The 20,173-nt window shown below is 41.0% G+C and overlaps 3 protein-coding genes across 6 annotated transcripts in view; all 3 read left to right on the top strand.

Moving 5' to 3' along the window:
- Nucleotides 1–3,128, top strand: part of LOC102294226 — an 8,603-nt gene extending 5,475 nt beyond the window's left edge. For all 3 annotated transcript variants that reach the window (XM_005943529.2, XM_005943530.3, XM_014340497.2), the window contains exon 3: nt 114–3,128. In XM_005943529.2, the coding sequence (XP_005943591.1) occupies nt 114–2,671 (2,558 nt within the window). In that variant the 3' untranslated portion in view covers nt 2,672–3,128. The remainder of the gene's footprint in view (nt 1–113) is intronic.
- Nucleotides 3,129–3,212: 84 nt separating this feature from the next.
- Nucleotides 3,213–11,104, top strand: slc52a2 (solute carrier family 52 member 2). The gene is made up of 4 exons (XM_005943528.3): nt 3,213–4,243; nt 6,749–7,613; nt 7,697–7,820; nt 9,704–11,104. The coding sequence occupies exons 1-4, from the start codon at nt 4,114–4,116 to the stop codon at nt 9,911–9,913; spliced, it is 1,329 nt and encodes a 442-aa protein (XP_005943590.1). The 5' UTR covers nt 3,213–4,113; the 3' UTR covers nt 9,914–11,104.
- A 1,453-nt stretch (nt 11,105–12,557) lies between these two features.
- Nucleotides 12,558–18,673, top strand: si:ch73-196l6.5 (riboflavin transporter 2). 2 transcript variants are annotated; one of them, XM_005943531.2, is made up of 4 exons: nt 12,558–12,634; nt 15,667–16,680; nt 17,000–17,123; nt 17,250–18,673. In XM_005943531.2, the coding sequence occupies exons 2-4, from the start codon at nt 15,671–15,673 to the stop codon at nt 17,457–17,459; spliced, it is 1,344 nt and encodes a 447-aa protein (XP_005943593.1). In that variant the 5' UTR covers nt 12,558–12,634; nt 15,667–15,670; the 3' UTR covers nt 17,460–18,673. The 2 variants fall into 2 exon arrangements, with proteins under 2 accessions (XP_005943593.1, XP_005943595.1); XM_005943533.3 differs by having other exon boundaries at nt 12,568–12,634; nt 15,655–16,680.
- Nucleotides 18,674–20,173: the final 1,500 nt, after the last annotated feature.

Below are 20,173 nucleotides of genomic sequence, written 5' to 3' on the forward strand. Positions count from 1 at the left end.
TGATTCTCATTTTATGCAAAATCGTGCAGCCCTACCTAATACCAGTTCATTTAAAAAGCCTTACCTCTTCGTAAAGGTTTACATTTCTGATTACTTTGATTTCTATTTTTCAGGAGATGAATACTACTGGAAGCTCGTTGCGGACTTCATTGGTCCTCAATCAGGAGAAGAATTAGAGCTTGAAAAGGGCCCCTGCAAGAACAGATTTATGATCCAAGTAGGACTTCTGAGAGAGGACAATAATTTTCCGTGGATCGCCATTGTGGATTGGCTCAAGAGGATCTTCCCCGCACATCAGTCAGCAGATTTTCGCCGTTTGATTGGAAGAGGCATTGCCACAACACTGAGTCTTGGATATGATGCAAGGCTGGTCTTCCTGGAATCAGATGTCAATTTTAATTTTGTTGGACCAATATGTGATAGCATTGGAGTCGAGCGGCAAGATCTTTTGGAAATGAGAGATTTTTCAGATCGGGCAAAGTCGATCGAAGTCACAAACGGCTTGATTCTTGAACTAAGCAACTTTGTGAGCAGGGAGAAAATTTCCCCAATTGTTCTAGTAAGTTGGCTTAGAAACTTCAACTCACAGTACTGTAAGAATGGCAATGTTCAAAGGGCATATCAAGTCCTCAAAGCCAAAATAAAAAAGTTAAAGGCGTTTTGCTGCAATTCAGAAACAAGAAGTAACAGGAGGAATGCATTGGTTGAAAATATGCTTCAAAGTCCGTTTGAACTGGTTCAGATAAAAGAGCCAAAGCTTATTGTAAAGAAACGCATGAGAAGAGATGAGAGCATATATTATGAAAAAGTTATAATCAAAGAGGAAGACGAGATTTTTGAAATCATGGAAAGTGAGGAGCCTGAGATGAACAGAGATGAAATAAGAGGACAAAACGATCATGCTGCTGTACATAGAAATTATGAGGATAGGGATGTTTCCAACAGTGGAGACGAAACCTCAGGTAACACAGCAGAGTCTATGACTGTGCTTGACATCGCAATGCTGACTGTCCATAAACTGTCCAGTGTGTACAGTGGGAAAACAGAAGTGTGCAAGCAGGTTTCCCTGGATCTCCTTAAAAATCAGTACGCTCTGACATTCAAAGACAATCCAGCTATGGCAGTGTTTGAGAAGAAGCTCGAGGCAATGCATGAACACATTTCCCTTGTCTCTCCTGTCATGTTTCTAAACTACAATGCCAATTTCCTCGTTGATGTTCACGATGTAGTGGAACAGCACATATTTGACTTTGAAAAGGAGATCATTGAGTCAGCGGGAGAGAAACTAGGCCGTGATAAGCTCCCTAAATTCAAGAACTTTGTCAATTTTCCAGAAAGCGCCACCTCACGGTATATTCACATGGCTTGTGATATCCTGAGCCCTCGCACCCCCGAGAAGAAAAACTACAGGAAGTACTGGGTGGCTTTCTGTGAGGAAAAGAATAATCCCTCCAGACTGGCGGTAAATCACTCAAACAGATTCAACACCTACTTTGAAGCTGCTGCGGGTCTTATCCACCACCACAAAGAGATCGCTCTCTTCTTCTCAGATTTGCTGTCGCTAAACAACGATAAATGCCCGAACATTATTCTGGAGAGTGTTGCCGCAGATGCGAACGACACTGTGATTCAGAGCCTCGTATGTGTTCTGGCAATTGTGTACTGCAAAATCCTCGGTCCTTACTGGCAGCTTCTGAAGAGTGGAGGAGAGTACGCTCTCTACAGCCAGTACTTACTCTATCTCTACCAAAAATTTCTCGATTGGTCCAAAGATCCTTCAACTCTGCTGGAACCAGAGGAGGCTACGGATGTCTTTCTGCAGTACCCACTGCAAGAGAAAACCTTTGACGGAGTGTTTCACTACTGTGGGCAGTGGCACACGAATCGAGATCTGATCAGAGCTTGCTTGAAGAGGACGATAAAGGTGATTGCTTCAGTCACTGAAGAACACCTCAAGGATTTTCTGCCAGGAGGAAAATTTTCCCAAATTCCTTCCACCAATTTGAGCTTGCAGTTGGTCAGTTGCACATTCTCTGTTTTGATGGCGGAGTACCCCTTTGGCCACACATACCCCTACAAGAGGAAAAGGCCTGAGAAGTCAACAAAGTACTCTGTAGATGAGAACTTGTCATCAGGCAGCTCCCAAGAAGACAAATACCAATCTGCTTCATCTGATGAGAGCTCTGACGACTCTGACTTTTCCATTTTGGAAGTTAGAAGGAGGACCTCAAAAGAAACCCGCAGTCCACAGATGAGAAAAGGTTATGCCAGCAAAATAGAAAAGGCAATAAAGGTGTACGAGGAGATAGAGGAGAACATGGACAGGGATTACATAATAGCTCAAGTGAATAGAAACGGAGGGCCATGCAAAACCCAGCAGGATGTCGATAAAATGATGCTGCGTTTCGATGGAAAATCCCGAGCTGAGAAACGGGAGGGGCTGCGCTGCGAGATCGTGTATCAGAAAATGATTCTGAACAACACAAACTCTCACCTGGATATGGTTTTCCACAACAGCACACAAATGGCACTGAAGCTGAAGCTTGCACTTCCGCGCGTAAAGCCTGGCTACTCTATCGTTTTGGCGCCTAGAAGGACCAAAAAGAAGCCAGTGCTCCAGGACACGACGGAAGCTGCGACCGGTCCGAGTCAAAGCAGCAGCGGCACATGAGTGCTTTAACTGTATGATATCTAGAGAAGAGGTCAAGAGGATGAAATCTTATCATGTGACTTCCTCATGTGACTGCATGGCTTCGGACTAAGCAAAAACACACTTATCACATAATGTATTATTTTGTACATGCCATTAGTTGGAAAGACTGGATATTTTTATAAGTATTTTTTTTTTTTTGCGATAATGTCGATGAGTTTGTAACTAATCCTTACATAAAAGATGTGAAATTGACAACTGTCAAATTATTTTACTTAATTTATCAACCAAACGACAAAATGTCTGGATGTTGTTGTTGGTGACCTCGTGTTTGTCAGATCTGAAGAGCATTTGTGTTTGTATCACAAGCCTCAGTGTGAGTGAGTTAATCAGCGGCAGTTAGTCGTGTCAAGTTGAGCTGAGTTAATCATGTCAATGAGTTCATGATCATAAACTCTTGCGCCCCCTTGTCCTTTAACCCTTGTGTATTGTTTGGGTCTGCTGGATCCATTTTCTGAATTCACTATAAAGAAAATCATTGTGTTTATTGTTTTAACCTTAAACTCAGAACACAAAACAACATAAAGGGTTAAATAAATCTAAATTATTTAAAGCTAAATAAACACCACACAAAGGTAAAAAACAAAAATAGGGTGGCAGTGGGATTGCTGTATCGAAAGTCATAGTATTGGGATCTTCTCTTTTTTTTTTTAAATTATTAAAATGCTAGAGAAGAGCAGCAAAGCCCATTGTTTGGCTGTAATGAATCTAATTAGCTGTTAAAGTAGAGGGCGATGGTGTCGCAATTTAAGCAAAAATCAGTGTTAACTTACCACAAAAACAAAAAAACAAGCAACCCCTCCCCCTTTAATTATTTTAAAGGTAACAGTTGTTTACAATGAGCCGTCTGTGAGTTGCCCGCTGGATCGCAAACGAGAGAACTCCAAGGCAGATGGTACCTTCACGGTTGTCGGAATGTCTAGAATTCCTTATCGAGTATGAAAACGCTCCAACTGAGTTAATGTCCAAACGTGTTATATTATACGCTGCTTTAAAAAATTTGGAGCTTGTATGTGTCAGAGAACCACTGTAAGAATAGGGAAAACCCGCGGTGCTGTAGGAAATGGCAGCATACCAGAGAGCGGTAATTAAAAATGACTTGGAGGTCATAAACCACCTTTACAATTCACGATACAACTTTGCAGCGAACCTAGTGTGGAATGTGTGCTTTGCTTAAGTAGAAAAAATGCAAAATTGAAGCACGTAAAAGCCGAAATAAATTTTTTTAAACCGATTATTAAAGTTCCGAACAGTTTCGAAGGCAGCCGAAGGGGCGGGACTTTGCGTAAGCGTCCTCTGTTTCGAGTCCCTGATAGGGAGGTATGGAGGAACACGCTGGACACAAGCTGAGGCAAGCGTTTTATTAGCGTTTCTCTGTTGACTTAGCCGGACTAAGTGCGACCATGTCCGGTGGGTGGTGGAGCAGTGCCGCGGTGAGCCACGGGCTCATGGCTCTGTTCGCCATGGGTTCCTGGATTTCTGTCAACAGTCTGTGGGTCGAGCTCCCGGTGATTGTCGGCGTGCTGCCCGAAGGTAGGTTGTAGGAAGCTCCAACAACCCCACTCTTCCCCGCTTTGACCTTTCCCCTACTAATCCATAGCGTGTATCACAGCGTTTCCACATTATTTGAGTTCATTGGTTTTATTATATAGGCTCTGGAGGCGGTGGTGAACAATAACAGCTAGCTCCACCTTATTTGTTACATTATCAGTCTATGCATTCAAAATTGGTTAGGTGTAGCGTTCAAATGTAGTTGTGTTTTCGAGTTTTTTAAGAGATGGCGCTCTGACTTAGTTCCTGAGCTGTTGTTAATGTGCAGGTTTAGACTTTACATACTAAACTGCTAAACCTGTCATCATTATCTGCAGTATAGTTTATAGGCTGTTATACCCGATGTTATGTAGTTATAACTCCTGCATTAACACTGAAATGCTTCAGTGTTATATATTTACAATATTATTTCTGAGGCCCAACATTTACTCCATGGTCTCTATAATTTCATTTGTTTTGGAACTTTTCACCATCAAAATTGAAAATTAACTATAACAGATGATACCAGTTTAGAGGTTACTGTGCACATTTTAACTACGTTTTAAGCAAATTGCTTCTTTATACCTTTGTCGTAAATGATAAAATAATGATAGACTGAAAGGTAACCTTTATTATTCCATTGTTTTTCTATAGCCACGCTGTACATATTTAGATGTTTGTTTACTTATTACTTCAATTTTGCATACTTTACTATTTTTCCACATTGCCTGGTGCAAACCAAATGCTTCCTATAGATTTACTCATTTACCTATGTACACTCAGTGGTTACTTTGTTAGGTACACCTGTTCAGCTGCCAGTCACGTAGCAACAACTCATTGGATTCAGGTATGTAAACATGGCAAAAATGATGTTGAAGTTCAAACTGAGAATCACAATGGAAGGAAAAAAGATGATTTAAGTGCCTTTGTTGGTGTCACTGAATTGAAACTGCTTATCTACTGGAAGTTTCCCCATGAACATCTCTGGAGTTTCCAGAAAATTATTTAAAAGTGAAAAGCTGTCCACTGTGTAGCTCAGCAGCTGCACAAACTTGAAACCTTAGCAGCCAAAACAACATTGGATCACAGTCCTGTTGTCTAAGAACACGAAACTTAGTCTACAGTGGATCCATTCTGCCTTGCATCAATGAGGCTGCTGGTGTAATAAGGTTAGGGATATTTACTTGGCAAAGTTTGGGTCTCTTAGTACCAACTGAGCATCATTTAAATGCCACAGTCTGAGTACTGCTGCTCACCGTGTCCATCACTTTAGGACCACAGTCTACCCATCTTCTGATGAGTCATGTGTCATGTCACAGTGCTCAAATAATCTCAAACTGGTTACTTGAACATGACAGTGAGTTCACTGTACACTAATGGCCTCCAGTCACCAGATCCCAGTGCAATAGAGTTCATCTGGGATGTGGTGGAGATTCTCATCGTGGATGTGCAGCTGACAAATCTGCATTATCTGTGTGATCCTATCATGTCAATATGGACCAAAACTCTGAGAAATGTTTCCAGCATGCATGAATTCTAAGGGCAGTAAGGGATCCAACCCAGTACTTGCATGGTGTACCAATTGAAGTGACTGGTGAATGTATAATATCAGTATAATAGCCCAACGATATACTGTCAGAATTAAGTGCTTCATCATGGGATGATATTTATGAGAAAACTTCAGTGGGTTCATCACATATTTGTAGGGGTGTTATGACCCAGTCATGATCAAGAGACCAGGTGTATGTTTGTTTTAGTTTTTAAGCTATTTTTTTAAATTATTCATCCACTCAAAGTCAAAGCTGAGGTATGAACATAACCGTGGTTTTCAATAAATGTTACACAGCTGCATGTTAGATATAACTAAACTTTATTACAGGCTAAGTGTCATCTTGATCTAAAACTCAAATCTACAACTAAAATTTTCACTAAATGCATTCCTCTGTTTGACACATATTAGGGCCAATCTGAGAAAACACACAAAAAAACACAAACTAAAAATTTCCTGTGTTGCAGTTATGTTTGAAAATGGCTAATATTCTGTCAGACTGGCTCATATCCAGCTTACTTACACTTTCACTGGTCAGAGGTTTCTTGCTTATATCAATTTAATGTCTTTGTGGTTATCCAAAGGACACCTTTTCGTTAACAAGACACCACAGTGAATACCAGTTATTTTATTATGAGTTTACTGCCTGATGAGGGCAGCAAACTCACAATATTGAACTTACTGTGAACTCAGGGAGTAGGTCGCAGCATCATTCTTTAACAAAATAACTCTTGATGCAATAAAAACAGATTAGCATCGTTTAATAGAAACATACATGCACAAAATTGTTTTGGAAAAGCACCTTAAGATCAGCAGAATAATGTGGTATCCTTATTTTTAAAAAAAGAACACAAATATGAATTCAAAAGAATCAAAACACATTTATTAAACAAAATTATAAAAATGTGTTCTTATTGAGATCTAATTACTTTAACTTGTTTGTTTTGCTTCTCTTTTAGGCTGGAACCTGCCTGCTTACCTCTCAGTGCTTATAGCATTTGGGAACCTGGGACCAATAGCAGTGACCATCACACACCACTGTGCGCCTGGGCGCTTAAACGAACGCCTCGCCATCCACTGCATCCAGATACTGGCAGTGGTGGCGTCCGCTTTTCTGGCCGTCTTCTGGTGCCACACTGTCATGGTGGCAGGAGAGCAGAGATCCGTACCGTTCCTGGTCTTGACTTTCGTGTTATCGTTTGTTTGCTGTACATCCAACGTGACCTTTCTGCCTTTCATGTTCCGGTACCCACCTCAGTATATCCGCACTTTCTTCATTGGTCAGGGTTTCAGCGCCTTGTTCCCTTGTATTGTGGCGTTGGGACAAGGTGTTGGCAAGCTGGAGTGTAAAATTGTGAACGGCACAGTGCAACCAGAGTATTTGAAAGAGAACTTTCCCGCCCAGAATTTCTTCTGGTTCTTGTTTGTGATGCTCTCAATCTCTGCTCTGAGTTTCCTGGCTTTGACGCGAAGACCGTCAGAGTCAACGCAGGGTTCACAGCCACCGCCACCGCAGGAGTCTGACAGTGGTGCAGCAGCAAAGGATGAAGAAGAGACGCACCGGCTGTACAACGGAGAGACGCCAGTGTCTGAGGAGCAGGTGCGGGTGGAGGAGCAGCCACCCGCTCAGACATTTTGGACACCGCGAAACATCTTCCTGCTTGTGCTGCTCGCCATCTCCAACGCCCTCACCAATGGAGTCCTCCCATCTGTGCAGAGCTTCTCCTGCCTGCCCTATGGCACCATGACCTTCCACCTCTCTGTGGTCCTTGGAAACATAGCGAATCCCGTAGCGTGTTTTCTGGCCATGTTCGTTGTCCTCAGGTGAGAACACAGAAATAAAGACTTATTTGTGAGATTTCATTGTTATATTTAGACGACTTCTCATGAAAACTTGTCTTTTCCAGGTCCTCTACACCTCTGGGATTTTTGGCTTTGGTGGGTGGTGTATTTGCTGCTTATCTCATGGCGTTAGCGGCCCTCAGCCCCTGCCCGCCGCTCCTAGGAAGCCATGCTGGTGTGGCTTTAGTGGTGAGTGGGTTCATTTATTTCTGGGCTGAGGTGTTACATCCCGTCAAGGAGGCTGAGACACATCCTGAAAATGTCGTACGCAGCCACAAAAACAACTTTGAACAAAGAGTAGATGTTGTGTTTATTATTTCAGCAGAAATAATCTGGTCTTTAAGCCAAGGCCAGAAATAACAAGCAAACAAAGCTGCTTATAGAGGCAACAAATGTTGGATGGGTGATGGGGAAGGGAATGATCCTCTGGAAGTGGTGGCCATCTTGGCTCCTTACGTAGCCTGTGGTTCTCAGTTAGGAGCTGTAAACGTGAGCAATTTGATTTATTTATTTAAACAAATAAATGAATCAAAATTACTATTTTTAAGCTTAATGTTTAAATAAAATTAGTTAACATCTATAGTATAACAACAATGGATACATTTCTAAATGGGCACAATAAATAAAAATAAAGCTGATTTTATATAAAGAAAGAAAGAAAACGAATTCCCAAATTTAAACTAGTAATTTTAGGGAATCTCATTAAGCCCTTCCTGGTTCGACCCTCAAAGGGATTTGTGTCTCCTCCCTGAGGATCTTTTCGCTTTTAGGTGAATGTACAACACGCCAAATCAGAGCAAACTAGGAACTAGAAATTTTAAGGTTAAAGAGTGCCTTCATAGAGCCTTTGATTATGCAGGTCTGCAAAAAAAAATTCAGCTTCATGGGATATTTTTGTTAAATTTTATGTTCGTTATGCTGCTGAATCCAAAAATGATTTCCACTTCCCTCTATCATGTACAGTTTTGCAAAACATGAGGAGTTTACATTTTAAAAAAAAAGCACAACAGCGATGAAAAAAAATTAAAACCATGCATAATTTTTCTGCGATTTCTTACCTTTCACTATGAACAAAATAAACCTGTTGGGACGTGATCATCTGAGCTCCTCACACCGCCAAACCCACCCTACCCTCCCCCTCCTACTGACCCCCCTCAATTCCTCACATTTTCTATTTGTATTTCTCTCGAGTCTCACGCTTAGAAATATTAAATTACTGTAAAAAATCATTATTGGATATGTTTTTCTGGCTCAAGTATAAGACACCAGATTTCAGTTTGAAAAGGGAAATTGTACACGTAATTAAACTAAAAAACTGACGTGATGGAATTTTAAAGAGATTTTTCACGGTTTCAGTGAAAATCTATAAGAAACAGTCAACATATCCTATGCAGTTTTTTGGTTGCAGACCTGCATTATTTAGTACTGGATGATCAGTTGTCTTTGTGTTTAAGAATCAAAAATCCCAAGAAATTTTTTTTCACTTCATATTTAACATTTCTGCATGTTTTGATTTATTTAAACATTTTCCTATATATAGTCATCACATTGCATTTTTTGCTGTGATGCATCTTGTATAAAATTCTTTTTAAATTTTACCCCTGAACTTGTACTGAATACTTTTCTGACCTTTAATAATCATGATTAAGAAGTCTACTAATCACAGCTTCCTGAGAATAATAGCCCATCTTTATAGTGAGCTTTAAATATAGCCTGCTAGCTGTGTTAGTGTCATAAAACCTCACAATCAGTGAAATCTTGTTGCTTGCTCAGTAACGATACCTGGAGCAGGTTGCGATATGCCGATCGGTGATTATAGGAGTGTAAATTACACTCACGCGCACCCAGTTCCTCAGTCAGTGTACTTTATGAAGCAAAACAGTACATTGGTATAACTTTACCTCTGAAAATGAATCCAAATGCCTTCATAAGCAGTGAGAATTGTAGACAGGAGTCCACATGAGTTACAACAGATCTTTAGAGGCCCACACTCCTTCAGTCTCATCACATTTTCTTCTGTTTTTAAATAATATCCTTCACTGATTTCACCTGCCCATTTGTGACCCCTACAGGTAATCTCCTGGATTTTTTTCACTGGTGCCTTTTCCTATCTGAAGGTGGTGATCGGTACGTTGCTTCACGAGGCGGGTCACGCTGCCCTGCTGTGGTGCGGCATCTCCATCCAGGCCGGCTCTCTTATCGGAGCTCTCGTCATGTTTCCTCTGGTCAACATCTACAACGTGTTTACCAGAGGCCAAGAATGTGTCCAAGAATGCAGTTAGCAGGAGTGAGATGAGTGCAGTTTTTCTGTAAGCACACACGCCTCTCGTTCCTGCCCCATGGGAAATGGCCAAATGAATTCTGTTTTTGTGGTTCCTGAGAGATGTATTGTGTATTTCTTACAGCTACTTCTTCTTGAGGATCATGTCTCACATGAGGCAGCCTCTCCTGATTCAGAGGTCTCAAGTCTGTGGAAGTAAAAACATTCCCAAATAATGGGAGCATTGTGTTGCAGGATTGGCCATGGGGGATGTAAAATGCATATGATGCTGTAAAACCTTTAAAGTGCTTTGTGCTTTTTATAATGAACCTTTGTAGGTCAGGTTGTTTATCGCAGCAGAGGAGCTGCTGATGGACTTTTCCCATCTCAGCTATCACGTGAAAGGTTATTTGCACTCAGACACAACAGCTAACTTGTTCGTCCTCATGTACTGATGCTGAACCGAATGATTCACTAACTACATTCTTTCAATGTAGAAAGGCAGCATTAATGTTTTATTTTATATTCAGATGTGTTGCTACCTCCTTTTTATGCCAGGAATTGATTTTTTTTAAACAGATTATGATTTTCTGTTAAGCTCCTCATGAAAATGGTAGAATTTATATTGAAGTAGCTTTTTGCAGTCAGATCCATTCAGTTCTTGATCTCTCGGCTGAACTGGGAACACCTTGGTGTTCTCCTGGGAAAGCTGGAGGCGGCGGCTGGGGAGAGGGAGGTCTGGGCTTCTCTGCTTAGGCTGCTGCCTCTGCAACCTGGCCCTGGATAAGCGGAAGAAATGGATGGATGGAAAGTTTTCTTTAGATTTAAGTTTACTTGACATTTGGGATGTTATCTTAAGGGAACGATACATGCCTGACAGTCACTAATCAGTGAACAAGGAATTTTATTTCTAAGTCCTTAAAGTAATGATTTTGCGTCTTTGATATGCAGTTAATGTAATTTTACTAACCATGCTGCTACCCAGCATCAGCTTTATTAAACTCTTCTGTTTACACAGGAAGAACATCTGTTAAGCTGCCTTGAGGATTTCGATGTAATACTGGGCTTTTTGTTTTAATACCAATGAAATGTCATTTGGTAATTTCAAATGGATTGAATTTTGCATTTATGGATTTTGTTTTATTTTGTTTTTTTCTTCTTTTTACGTTGTCTTGTATAACAATGTTATGAATAAAACTGTTCATGGGTAAAACTGCTCTTTGTTGTTTTAAAATATCAGTATTGAGGATAGTTTGGTTTTTGCGTTTTGTATTTTTGAGCTTGCAGTTTGTTCTGGAAAGAGTTTTTTTTTTTTAACATAAGTCATCTACACTCATATGTCATGAATCAGTCAACTTTTAAAATGTTAAATGTCTTTGTGCCATATATAAACATCATTTCTAAAATAATATGCACATCTGGCATAGTTGTAGAGACAGTAGCTAACATTAGGCTTCAGTCACACAGGATTTGAGACAATCACCAGTTGCCAAGGGAAAAATGTGTGTGAAAAAGGTGTGTAACCTCTTTGGCTGCTACAGATTTGCAGCGCTCGCCTGTGGAAGCCGCCATCCTGTCCGCAGATACTTGCAGAACAGTAGTGAAAACAGACTGTAAAGTAGAACACTGGAAAACTGCAATGAAAGATTTATTTTAACAATGTAAGAATACTAAAGTGACTTGAAATGTATTTCCATATTTTATAGGCACACAGCTGATGGCTTTGAGCTTTTATCCACATTCACTTTGCCAAATAAAGAAAGTACGTTGGTCAAATTCAGTAAATCAGGTGTCCAGTTATACAATGTTGCATTTTCCCTTTTCCCCACCAGGTTTGCACATACAACATCCATCCAGTGTCAATTCACGAACCTGTCACGCACTTAATTCACACGCAGCTTCTAACTATCGTCTGACCATCTTTAATAATTTATCTAATTCAACTCCTGTTGACGCCACCACCAGCTGCTTGGGAAAAATTAGAACGGTAACAATACTAACCACTGAAATGATTTCATTTCAAAATGTGAAATAAACCTGAAGCTACTAAAAAAGCCAGATTGTGGTTTTTACAGCTGAAGGATGAGAGGTTGGTGTGTGCAAATGTAAAGCCGTTCCTTTAAAGCAGGGTGTAAAGGTTCCCTTCTCATCCTCCAGTGCTTTATAATGCATGACTTGTAGATAAATGAAATGAGTGTACAGTAGAGTGCATTCTTCCCTTGCTTTTGCCAAAGACCACATAAAGTGTTGCCATGGGCCAACTTTTTCTCGTGCGCCCCACTTTGAGAACCCTGGCTTTACATTAATGTAAGAAAATCAGCTGATGAATAAAATTAGCAAGTTACAGCACTTGTTTTTCATGCAGTTTTTGTAACTCGGCCACGTAAACACCCATTTCCCCCTCTGCTCCCATGATCCCCTTAAGCAGAATTAATGGATTCTGTAGATTCTTGAGTGCCGACTCAACGATTCCTTCAAGGCAAAAGAAACAGTTGCTGTGACTTGAAATCCTAATATGTGATGATGCAAAAGCCCTGAGAGTGAAAATATGTAAAGTTAGGACAATGATCAGTTAACCCAACGTGTGTCATGGTTGGTTACATGCTCGCACACCCACTCGCCCCAAGCAGGATTTAATCCTTTGGCGCACACACACGCACACACACAGTTTATTGAGCAGGACTTTGGCTTCTCCTTTCCTTTGTGTCTGCAGATTTCTTCAAACAACTCCACCAAACTGAATGTGAGTATCTGCAGCGATGCATATTCTGAGTTTAACGATGAAAGTATTTAAAAATTGTAAAAAAAAAAGTTTGTTTTTTTCATTATGCTCATAGCCATTTATTCAGAATAGTTTATTTTGAGACTATTTGACTTTTTTTATAATAATAATGTGTTCATAAGGTAAAGGAACAAATTCAGGGGCTTGGAGAACTGTCTTTTGTAGCACTGGTTTCAAACTATTATTTTACAGTTTCTTTGATCAGTGTCTCCACTGCATGAAGTTTCTATTTAAATAAACAATGCACTGATCAGATGTTTTCTCAGGTTATGTAATAGATCACAGTGTGGTAGGTGGTCGTGTTTTGTTTGCTGTATGTTTCATATCTGACGCAGATTGAAGCCAGACTATTTAAACATCTTCTTATACGCTGCACTTTGCATGTAACTTGTTCCATCTCACAGAAGTGACTGTCTGAATAAAACAATGAAAAGATAAGCTCCTTAAAATAGGAGTAAACATTAGCCCAGTAGTTAAGTGCTGGACCTTTACTGGGATGCTTCATGATGGTGACACATTATCAGATCTGGGATCTTAAGGTTTTATTCAGTTTAATTATGTCCAGTTCTTTGCAGATGGAATGACACAGCTAAGCCAATAAACTATTTTCTCCATGAGAGCTATCGGAACAGTCAAATAAACATAAAAGGTCACGCATTACTTTAACTGGAAGCACTGGTTGCCAAGTTTGATCCTAATCAGAACCTCAAACCATAAAGTCTTAATACTTTATGGTTAAACTTTTTGTCCCCACCATACACCATTTTTCAGCCTTTGGCTCTCGGAGGAGGCGGACGCACTTTTCTCCTCTCCCTTATCTTTCCTGCTAGTTCTTATGTCCTTGTCTAGTCTCGTGTCTTTTTTGTATTACTTTCCCTGGAACACTCTCTCACAGTCTGTGTCTAAAACCTAAAAGAGAATTATGGATTTGATCAACTGGTCTCTGAATGCTATTGACACCCTTTAACGAGAAGTCTGGGCTCGGGAGAACCCGAGTGCCCTGGAGGGACTTTCCCTGCCGGATACACGATGGACGGGTGGCAGAGGATCGTGTGCCTGGCGGGACTGTCGATCGAGGACGCTGAAGATATCTACCTATTCGGAACCATGATAACAGGGTTCTTGCTGATCGGAGCTGGCTTGGCCCTGGCTTATCGGAGAATTAAGAGAGCGGAACCGGCTGTTCAAACCCCCACAAGGCTGCCCGCTGGGATTGGAACGACAGGTGCGACTTCTCAGAAAGGGCTCACTGAAGGCAGCATGGTTAAGAGCTTGGAGGCGCTTACGACTGCAGTGAATGCTCAGAATAACACCTTTGAGCGTATGTATGTTGGATTACATCAGGAAAGAATCAACTCAGAACAACATCTCTGGGTGGAGCTGGATTACACCTCGGATCAGTTGGCTGCGGTCGTGAGGTCTCAGAATCTGCTATGTGAGCAAAAAGAGTGACAAGACCACAGAATCGACGGCTAATAACATCACGGAGAAGCTCGCAGCTATTAACGGGAGACTGAGAGACCAGTGTCGGAGTGTTAAAAAACAGCTTGAAATTCTCAATTACCATCATAACCCGGCTACCCCTTCGGCGCCAGCTCAAGGCTGGAGCCGAACAACAACTCCCTGATAACGACTGTGTTGAGTCTGTTCCTTCCCATTCCCTACAAGGCCACCTGGGTTGGCTGGAAGACCGTTTACTTAGCCTGGCAGGGCGAAGGACACTGTCTCAGCTGAACTATGGACACGCACACACATACATATACTGATACTGATAAGCACTCACTGACGCATCACGCTCCCTACCCCGGATCCAACGCCACCTCCAACGCTTACCTCCCCCATGATGTGGACATCGGGTCAGCTGGAGGCGCAGTCAAAAGATTGTAGCGGTCCCAGATCAGATGTACACACTGGAACTCTTTCCCATGTTGCTTGTCTGTGTTTATTGTGTTATGGTGTGTTGATACCTGTGCATTCCTGTATTATCCTTTTGTGTTGCACATTTCAATGTTTTTTTCCTCGCTACCTGGCCTGACCTGTGTCCATATTATATTAACTTAATGAAAAATGTTCTAAAAGACACAAACACATTCAACAGGTCCAGCTCAATAAGTGCAATACACCAGTTCAAGAAAGCAAAGGTCCCAGTTTCAGACTTCATCAATATCCAAATAAATAGGTTATTCAAAAATCGCCACTGTTATAGTTGTTGTGATGAGGAAAATTAGGCACAGAGGCCAAAATCACTGTGTCTTTCAAAGTTTGTTTCTCTGGACATTGGCTGGTTTTTCAGTACAGTCCTAGACCTTTGATGCATTCATGCATTAAAGAAAAAACACACATCAAAGGATGAACCAGTGACTTGGCTTTGCAAAACAGCCAAGTTAGCAAAGAACCATTTTAGCTTGTATCTTTAGGCACTTGTTGCAAACACATCATTTGTTCTCATTTCTTTACTTGAATCTATGAAATATCAACAACACAACAGAGACAAAATAGCATTATGGTACCAAAGAGCAATTAGATGATCAGTGCATCCTTTCAAGCAAAACCTTTGCACAATACTGCATGACACTGTATAAGAGCTATAGTTTAACATTAGAGGATATGGGGACAATTCTGAGCTAGGCTGAGGTGTTTACTACGGTAACTGCAGTTTTTGAGAGGTTCCTTCCTCATTTTATTGGGTTTCTTTCATTAACAATGTTCTTTGTGTAGAGTAAATCATCAATATATACATTATATGGTATCTATATCATTTATAATATGAGTGATCACAGATATTCTTACAACATTTCAGAATTTTAGATGCTGAACCCAGAAAACATTTAAGAGCAATTTGAGGTCTATTTGTTAAAAAAGCTAGAATGAAACACAACAGCTAATGTTCTGAGTCATCAAATTTTATTGTTAAATATGAGATTTCATTATAAATAAAATAAGTAAGGTCTACTTTAAACATCTTGTTTGTCTCATTCTAGAAACCCACCTAGCAACATGTCCCTTCTCACTCACCTGTTGGCATGTTTGTTCGGTATGGGCTCCTGGGTCTCCATCAACGGTCTGTGGGTGGAGCTGCCTCTGATTGTCCCCCAGATCCCAGAGGCTTGGTACCTGCCCTCCTACCTCTCAGTCATCATCCAGATGGCCAACATCGGGCCTCTCTTCGTCACTCTGATGCATCGTTTCCGACCAGGCACCCTGAACGAGAGAGCTGTCATATATGTGATCATCGGCCTGGGCACTGTAGCAACTTTCCTGCTGGGATTCTTCTGGAAAGAGACTGTGGTTGTAGCAGGTGTGGCTCGCAGCGTGCCTCTCCTTGTTTTAACTTTCTTCCTCGCTGCTGTTGACTGCACTTCCTCCGTCACCTTCCTGCCCTTCATGATGCGTCTCAAGTCTCAGTATCTGACCACCTACTACATCGGGGAGGGTGTGAGTGGCCTGCTGCCGTCTCTTGTGGCTTTGATCCAAGGTGCAGGGGTCGTCCACTGCATAAACAGCACACAGTCTGTGAACTACACCCTCAACATTCCCAACGGTTCTGTGACCTTTGACCTCCAGGCCCAGTATCAGCCTGCAAACTTCTCGACTGAGGTGTTTTTCTTCTTCCTCAGTGCCATGATGCTGGTGTGCCTGGGGGCTTTCCTGCTCCTGAACTACCATCCATCTGTGGCCAGGGAGCAGCCAAACAGCAGATACACCAACGGAGTGAAACAAAAACCAAAAAACAGGGAGTTGGTCGAGCAGAACCCAATGATGGATCCTTACAGACCAGAAAACCAGAAGCCCAGAAGCAGCTTTGGCACCGGCTCTTACAGCTGGATGGAGGTGTTTTATATCTTTGGGATTCTGGCCTGGGTGAACGCTCTGAGCAACACGGTTCTTCCCTCGGTGCAGTCCTACTCGTGCATGCCGTACGGGAACAACGCCTACCACCTGTCGGCCAGTTTAGCTGCATTGTCCAACCCTCTGGCATGCTTCATCGCCATGTTCTTACCAATCAGGTAAGTGTGCCATTGGCAATTTTAACAAGGTAAATGCTAAAACAATAATAAATCTTCAGGACTCTTTCATATTCTCCATAGTTTTTAATGCAAAAATAATGGAAATGTTTGAATAAAACTTGCTTAAACCCTCTTACAGGAGACACTTTTAGATTTTTCTAATGCTATTTAGCTTTTTCTCTGTTTAAGCACAACTAATGTCAAATTCCTTTATAGTTCATCTGGCCCCTCCCCCACAGCTTCACATGTTTGTGCCACATTATATCAACCTTAGAGCATCTGTAACTGCAGTCGGGATGTCATTTGTTTCATTTCACAGATCCCTGCTGTTCATCGGAGCCCTCGCAGTGATTGGCACTGGAGTTGGAGTTTATATTATGATCATGGCAGTGCTGAGTCCATGCCCAGTGCTGGTAAATGATACCTCAGGTGGTGTTATCATTGTGAGTGCACTGGTAGACGTCTGTTACTCAAACAATTCACAGTGTTTCCTGTTGGGAGACAAGTTGCACTTCTTTACCTTGTGATAAGCAGAAACACAGCAGCACTTACCTACTTCTGTTCTACAGGTGTTGGCCTGGGTCCTCTTTATTCTCACCCTGTCCTATGTGAAGGTGATTATTGGGGTGATCCTCCGTGATGAAGGCCACAGCGCCCTCGTGTGGTGCGGAGCTGTAGTGCAGCTGGGCTCTCTGCTGGGAGCTGTGACCATGTTTCCTCTGGTCAGTGTGTACGACTACTTTTCATCCGGAGACCCGTGCAACACAAAATGCTCCTGAAGTCACAAAGAAGACACTGGAAACAGACTCAGTAATGACTCGCATGTTTGTGAGTGAAATGAGAAAAATCTGTTTATATATTTCTGCTTTTGCTGTGATCCAACGAGTACATGTATGCATGTATTGAGCCAGATAAGTATGATGTTCATTTATGTAATTTGAACAGTTTTAGATCAACATGGGACAGGTCAACAGTGCTAGTTAGTCTGAGTTAGTCTGAATCCCAGAATCTTATTTCAGTTAGTTCGGCTGATCTTCTGTCTGATAACAGCTTTGGGATTTTCACATGTTCTGGAGCATGAGCAGTGCGCTATAAATTATGTTTAAAAGTGGGGATAATAACAAACTTTGAGCCATATTAAATGGGGCAACTTAGCCACAAGCACCCAGAAGTGCGTACGGGCGTTCTGCAGGTGATCCATGCACTAATTTAAATAATAACCATTATTTTGCTGACTGCCGTGCAAATTAGCAACCAAAAGCCAGTAGACCTGATGTGGGAGCAACTTATCTGCGAACCATCTGGGTGAACTCTTCTGCTACAAACTGCTGGGCCTGTGTGGTCCTGGCCGTGTGGACTGTAACAGCTGATCTGAATGCTGTGTAGATACATCATGCAGATGATGTATGATCAGGTACTTATTAAAGTCACTATGAGATACCGTAACCCACAGACAATCTATCACACTGACACAGCTCTATTATCAGCAGCATTTCGAGAGACATTTCAATTTTGCATGTGAGCGGTGTGATACGAAAAAGAAGTCAAATAAAATGTGTGGGAAGTGCTGAAAGAAGAAACACAGAGAATTTCTTATTGTACACCGATTTTTTGTAGGTCAAAACCAAAAACACTGCAAATCCACTGGCTGGCTGTAAAAGCCAACTTAGCTGTCTCTGAAACAAAATGCATCTATTGCAGGTGTTTGGGATCCTCCTGTTTAAACCATTCAGTCATGCCAGTTATAAACACCTTTTAACAATGAAGGAGGGTTTTTTTTGCAGGAGCAGAGCACCAATAGAACTGCTCCTGTGTAATTAAAGGAGTAAAGTTAGTCCCAAAGAAATGGAACTACATTTACTGTTTCAGTTTGTGGTTTTAGTGTAGTGACTACTGTAATGATTAAGCAATGTAACATTTTATTGGGTTTTAATAAGATGTTTTAATCATGCCGTGTACATTATTACATAAATAACATAATTATTACATTAAAGCAACAATTTTTCTAAAACTTTGCTTTCACCTCTTTTCTCAGCAACCTGCACATGACCTGATTTTTATTTATTTTAAGTAAACAACTCATAAATACAACATGATTCTTACAACCTACACTTAAACATCGGCTCCTCTAAATTTACGTGATATTGTCAAAACAGCAAGCAAAGCAGAAGGAATCTCAACACACAGTTTCTTGTGGCCATTTTCATGTGAATGTACAGGAGCAGCACAATATTACTTCTGTTCTATTAAATATTATCCCACTGCACAAAGTCATTTATGAATATAGACAGTACTAAAATCTGATCAGCTTTCCTTCTCTACTTGTCAAAGTCAGCAGCACACAGTATTAGTACAGATCAGGCTGTGACATAATCAAATAAAAAAAAAAAGAACATTTATGGTAAACAGCAACTCTGAAATTCATCCTGTGTTACTAACAGACAAAATATTTTACCCCACATGGTGTAATGTGTATTATAATATATAAAAAACAGTTAAACAGCACACAGTTCATTAAATAGTTTAAAGAAGGCCTCCTATTGAAAACAAATCTCTGCATTTGCTAACAGAAAGACATTTCTAAATAAGGAGCTGAGACTATTTCTTACAGCTCCTTGCTTTAGCTAACCTCTGTGTTCATCTTACTCTATCCTTAGCATCCTCCTCTGTAACAGCCTTCTCCATGTCCCTTTTCACTGCACTGAATCTTCTGAGGTCTTCCTATTTTTCTCCCAATGGATGGATGGATAGATCTATCTTTATTAATCCCTCAATCCCTTGGGTAGGTTCCTCCAGGAAACAGCCTCTCTAACATTGTCTCCAAAGCACTCAAACTGAGTTGTCTGAAATAATTATTAATCTTTTCCATTCTGCTTACTCCATTCTGCTTACTCCTGTAAACCAAACCATAGCAGGTCTCACGACCATCTTTTAAACCTCTTTCACTCTTGAAAGTTTCCCCTTTCATCTCTAACACTCATTTCCACCCACTCCACGCTGCCTGCACTCCCATCTTCATCCATCTAGTGCCCATTGCTTTGGATGGTTGACCTCAGGTATTTAAATGTATCTACTTTCACTATTTTTTCTTCCTTGCATCTTTACTGTTATACCTATCTCCCTCCCACACATCCATCTATCTATCTATCTATCTATCTATCTATCTATCTATCTATCTATCTATCTATCTATCTATCTATCTATCTATCTATCTATCTATCTATCTATCTATCTATCTATCTATATATGCCCTTAACTTGAGTTTAAATGACCAGAATGGACTGATAGACAGTCATCTGGCTTTCATTTCTCTCTTTAAGCAGAGGCGCAGCTTCCTTTGGGTTGACAGGTAAAACAATGGATGTCCGAGACTTGCAATAGACACTAATGTTATACACAGAGGTATTAGTGAACAATCATATGCAGGTTGGTGCAGATAGACGAACATTTGCAACATGGTTGCTGGAATATAACATGACAAGTTGATGAATGT

Source organism: Haplochromis burtoni, unplaced genomic scaffold, assembly GCF_018398535.1.
Source record: "Haplochromis burtoni strain Fernald_Lab_line unplaced genomic scaffold, NCSU_Asbu1 Contig_171, whole genome shotgun sequence".
In the NCBI taxonomy this organism is placed as follows: Eukaryota; Metazoa; Chordata; class Actinopteri; order Cichliformes; family Cichlidae; genus Haplochromis; species Haplochromis burtoni.

Bases quoted from the DNA above. Each gene is read 5' to 3' on its own strand.
- slc52a2 (XM_005943528.3), top strand. From the start codon at position 4,114: ATGTCCGGTGGGTGGTGGAGCAGTGCCGCGGTGAGCCACGGGCTCATG. The intron at 4,244-6,748 runs GTAGGTTGTAGG...CTTCTCTTTTAG, and splicing joins TGTCGGCGTGCTGCCCGAAG to GCTGGAACCTGCCTGCTTAC. The intron at 7,614-7,696 runs GTGAGAACACAG...TGTCTTTTCCAG, and splicing joins GCCATGTTCGTTGTCCTCAG to GTCCTCTACACCTCTGGGAT.
- si:ch73-196l6.5 (XM_005943531.2), top strand. From the start codon at position 15,671: ATGTCCCTTCTCACTCACCTGTTGGCATGTTTGTTCGGTATGGGCTCC. The intron at 16,681-16,999 runs GTAAGTGTGCCA...TTCATTTCACAG, and splicing joins GCCATGTTCTTACCAATCAG to ATCCCTGCTGTTCATCGGAG. The intron at 17,124-17,249 runs GTGAGTGCACTG...TCTGTTCTACAG, and splicing joins CCTCAGGTGGTGTTATCATT to GTGTTGGCCTGGGTCCTCTT.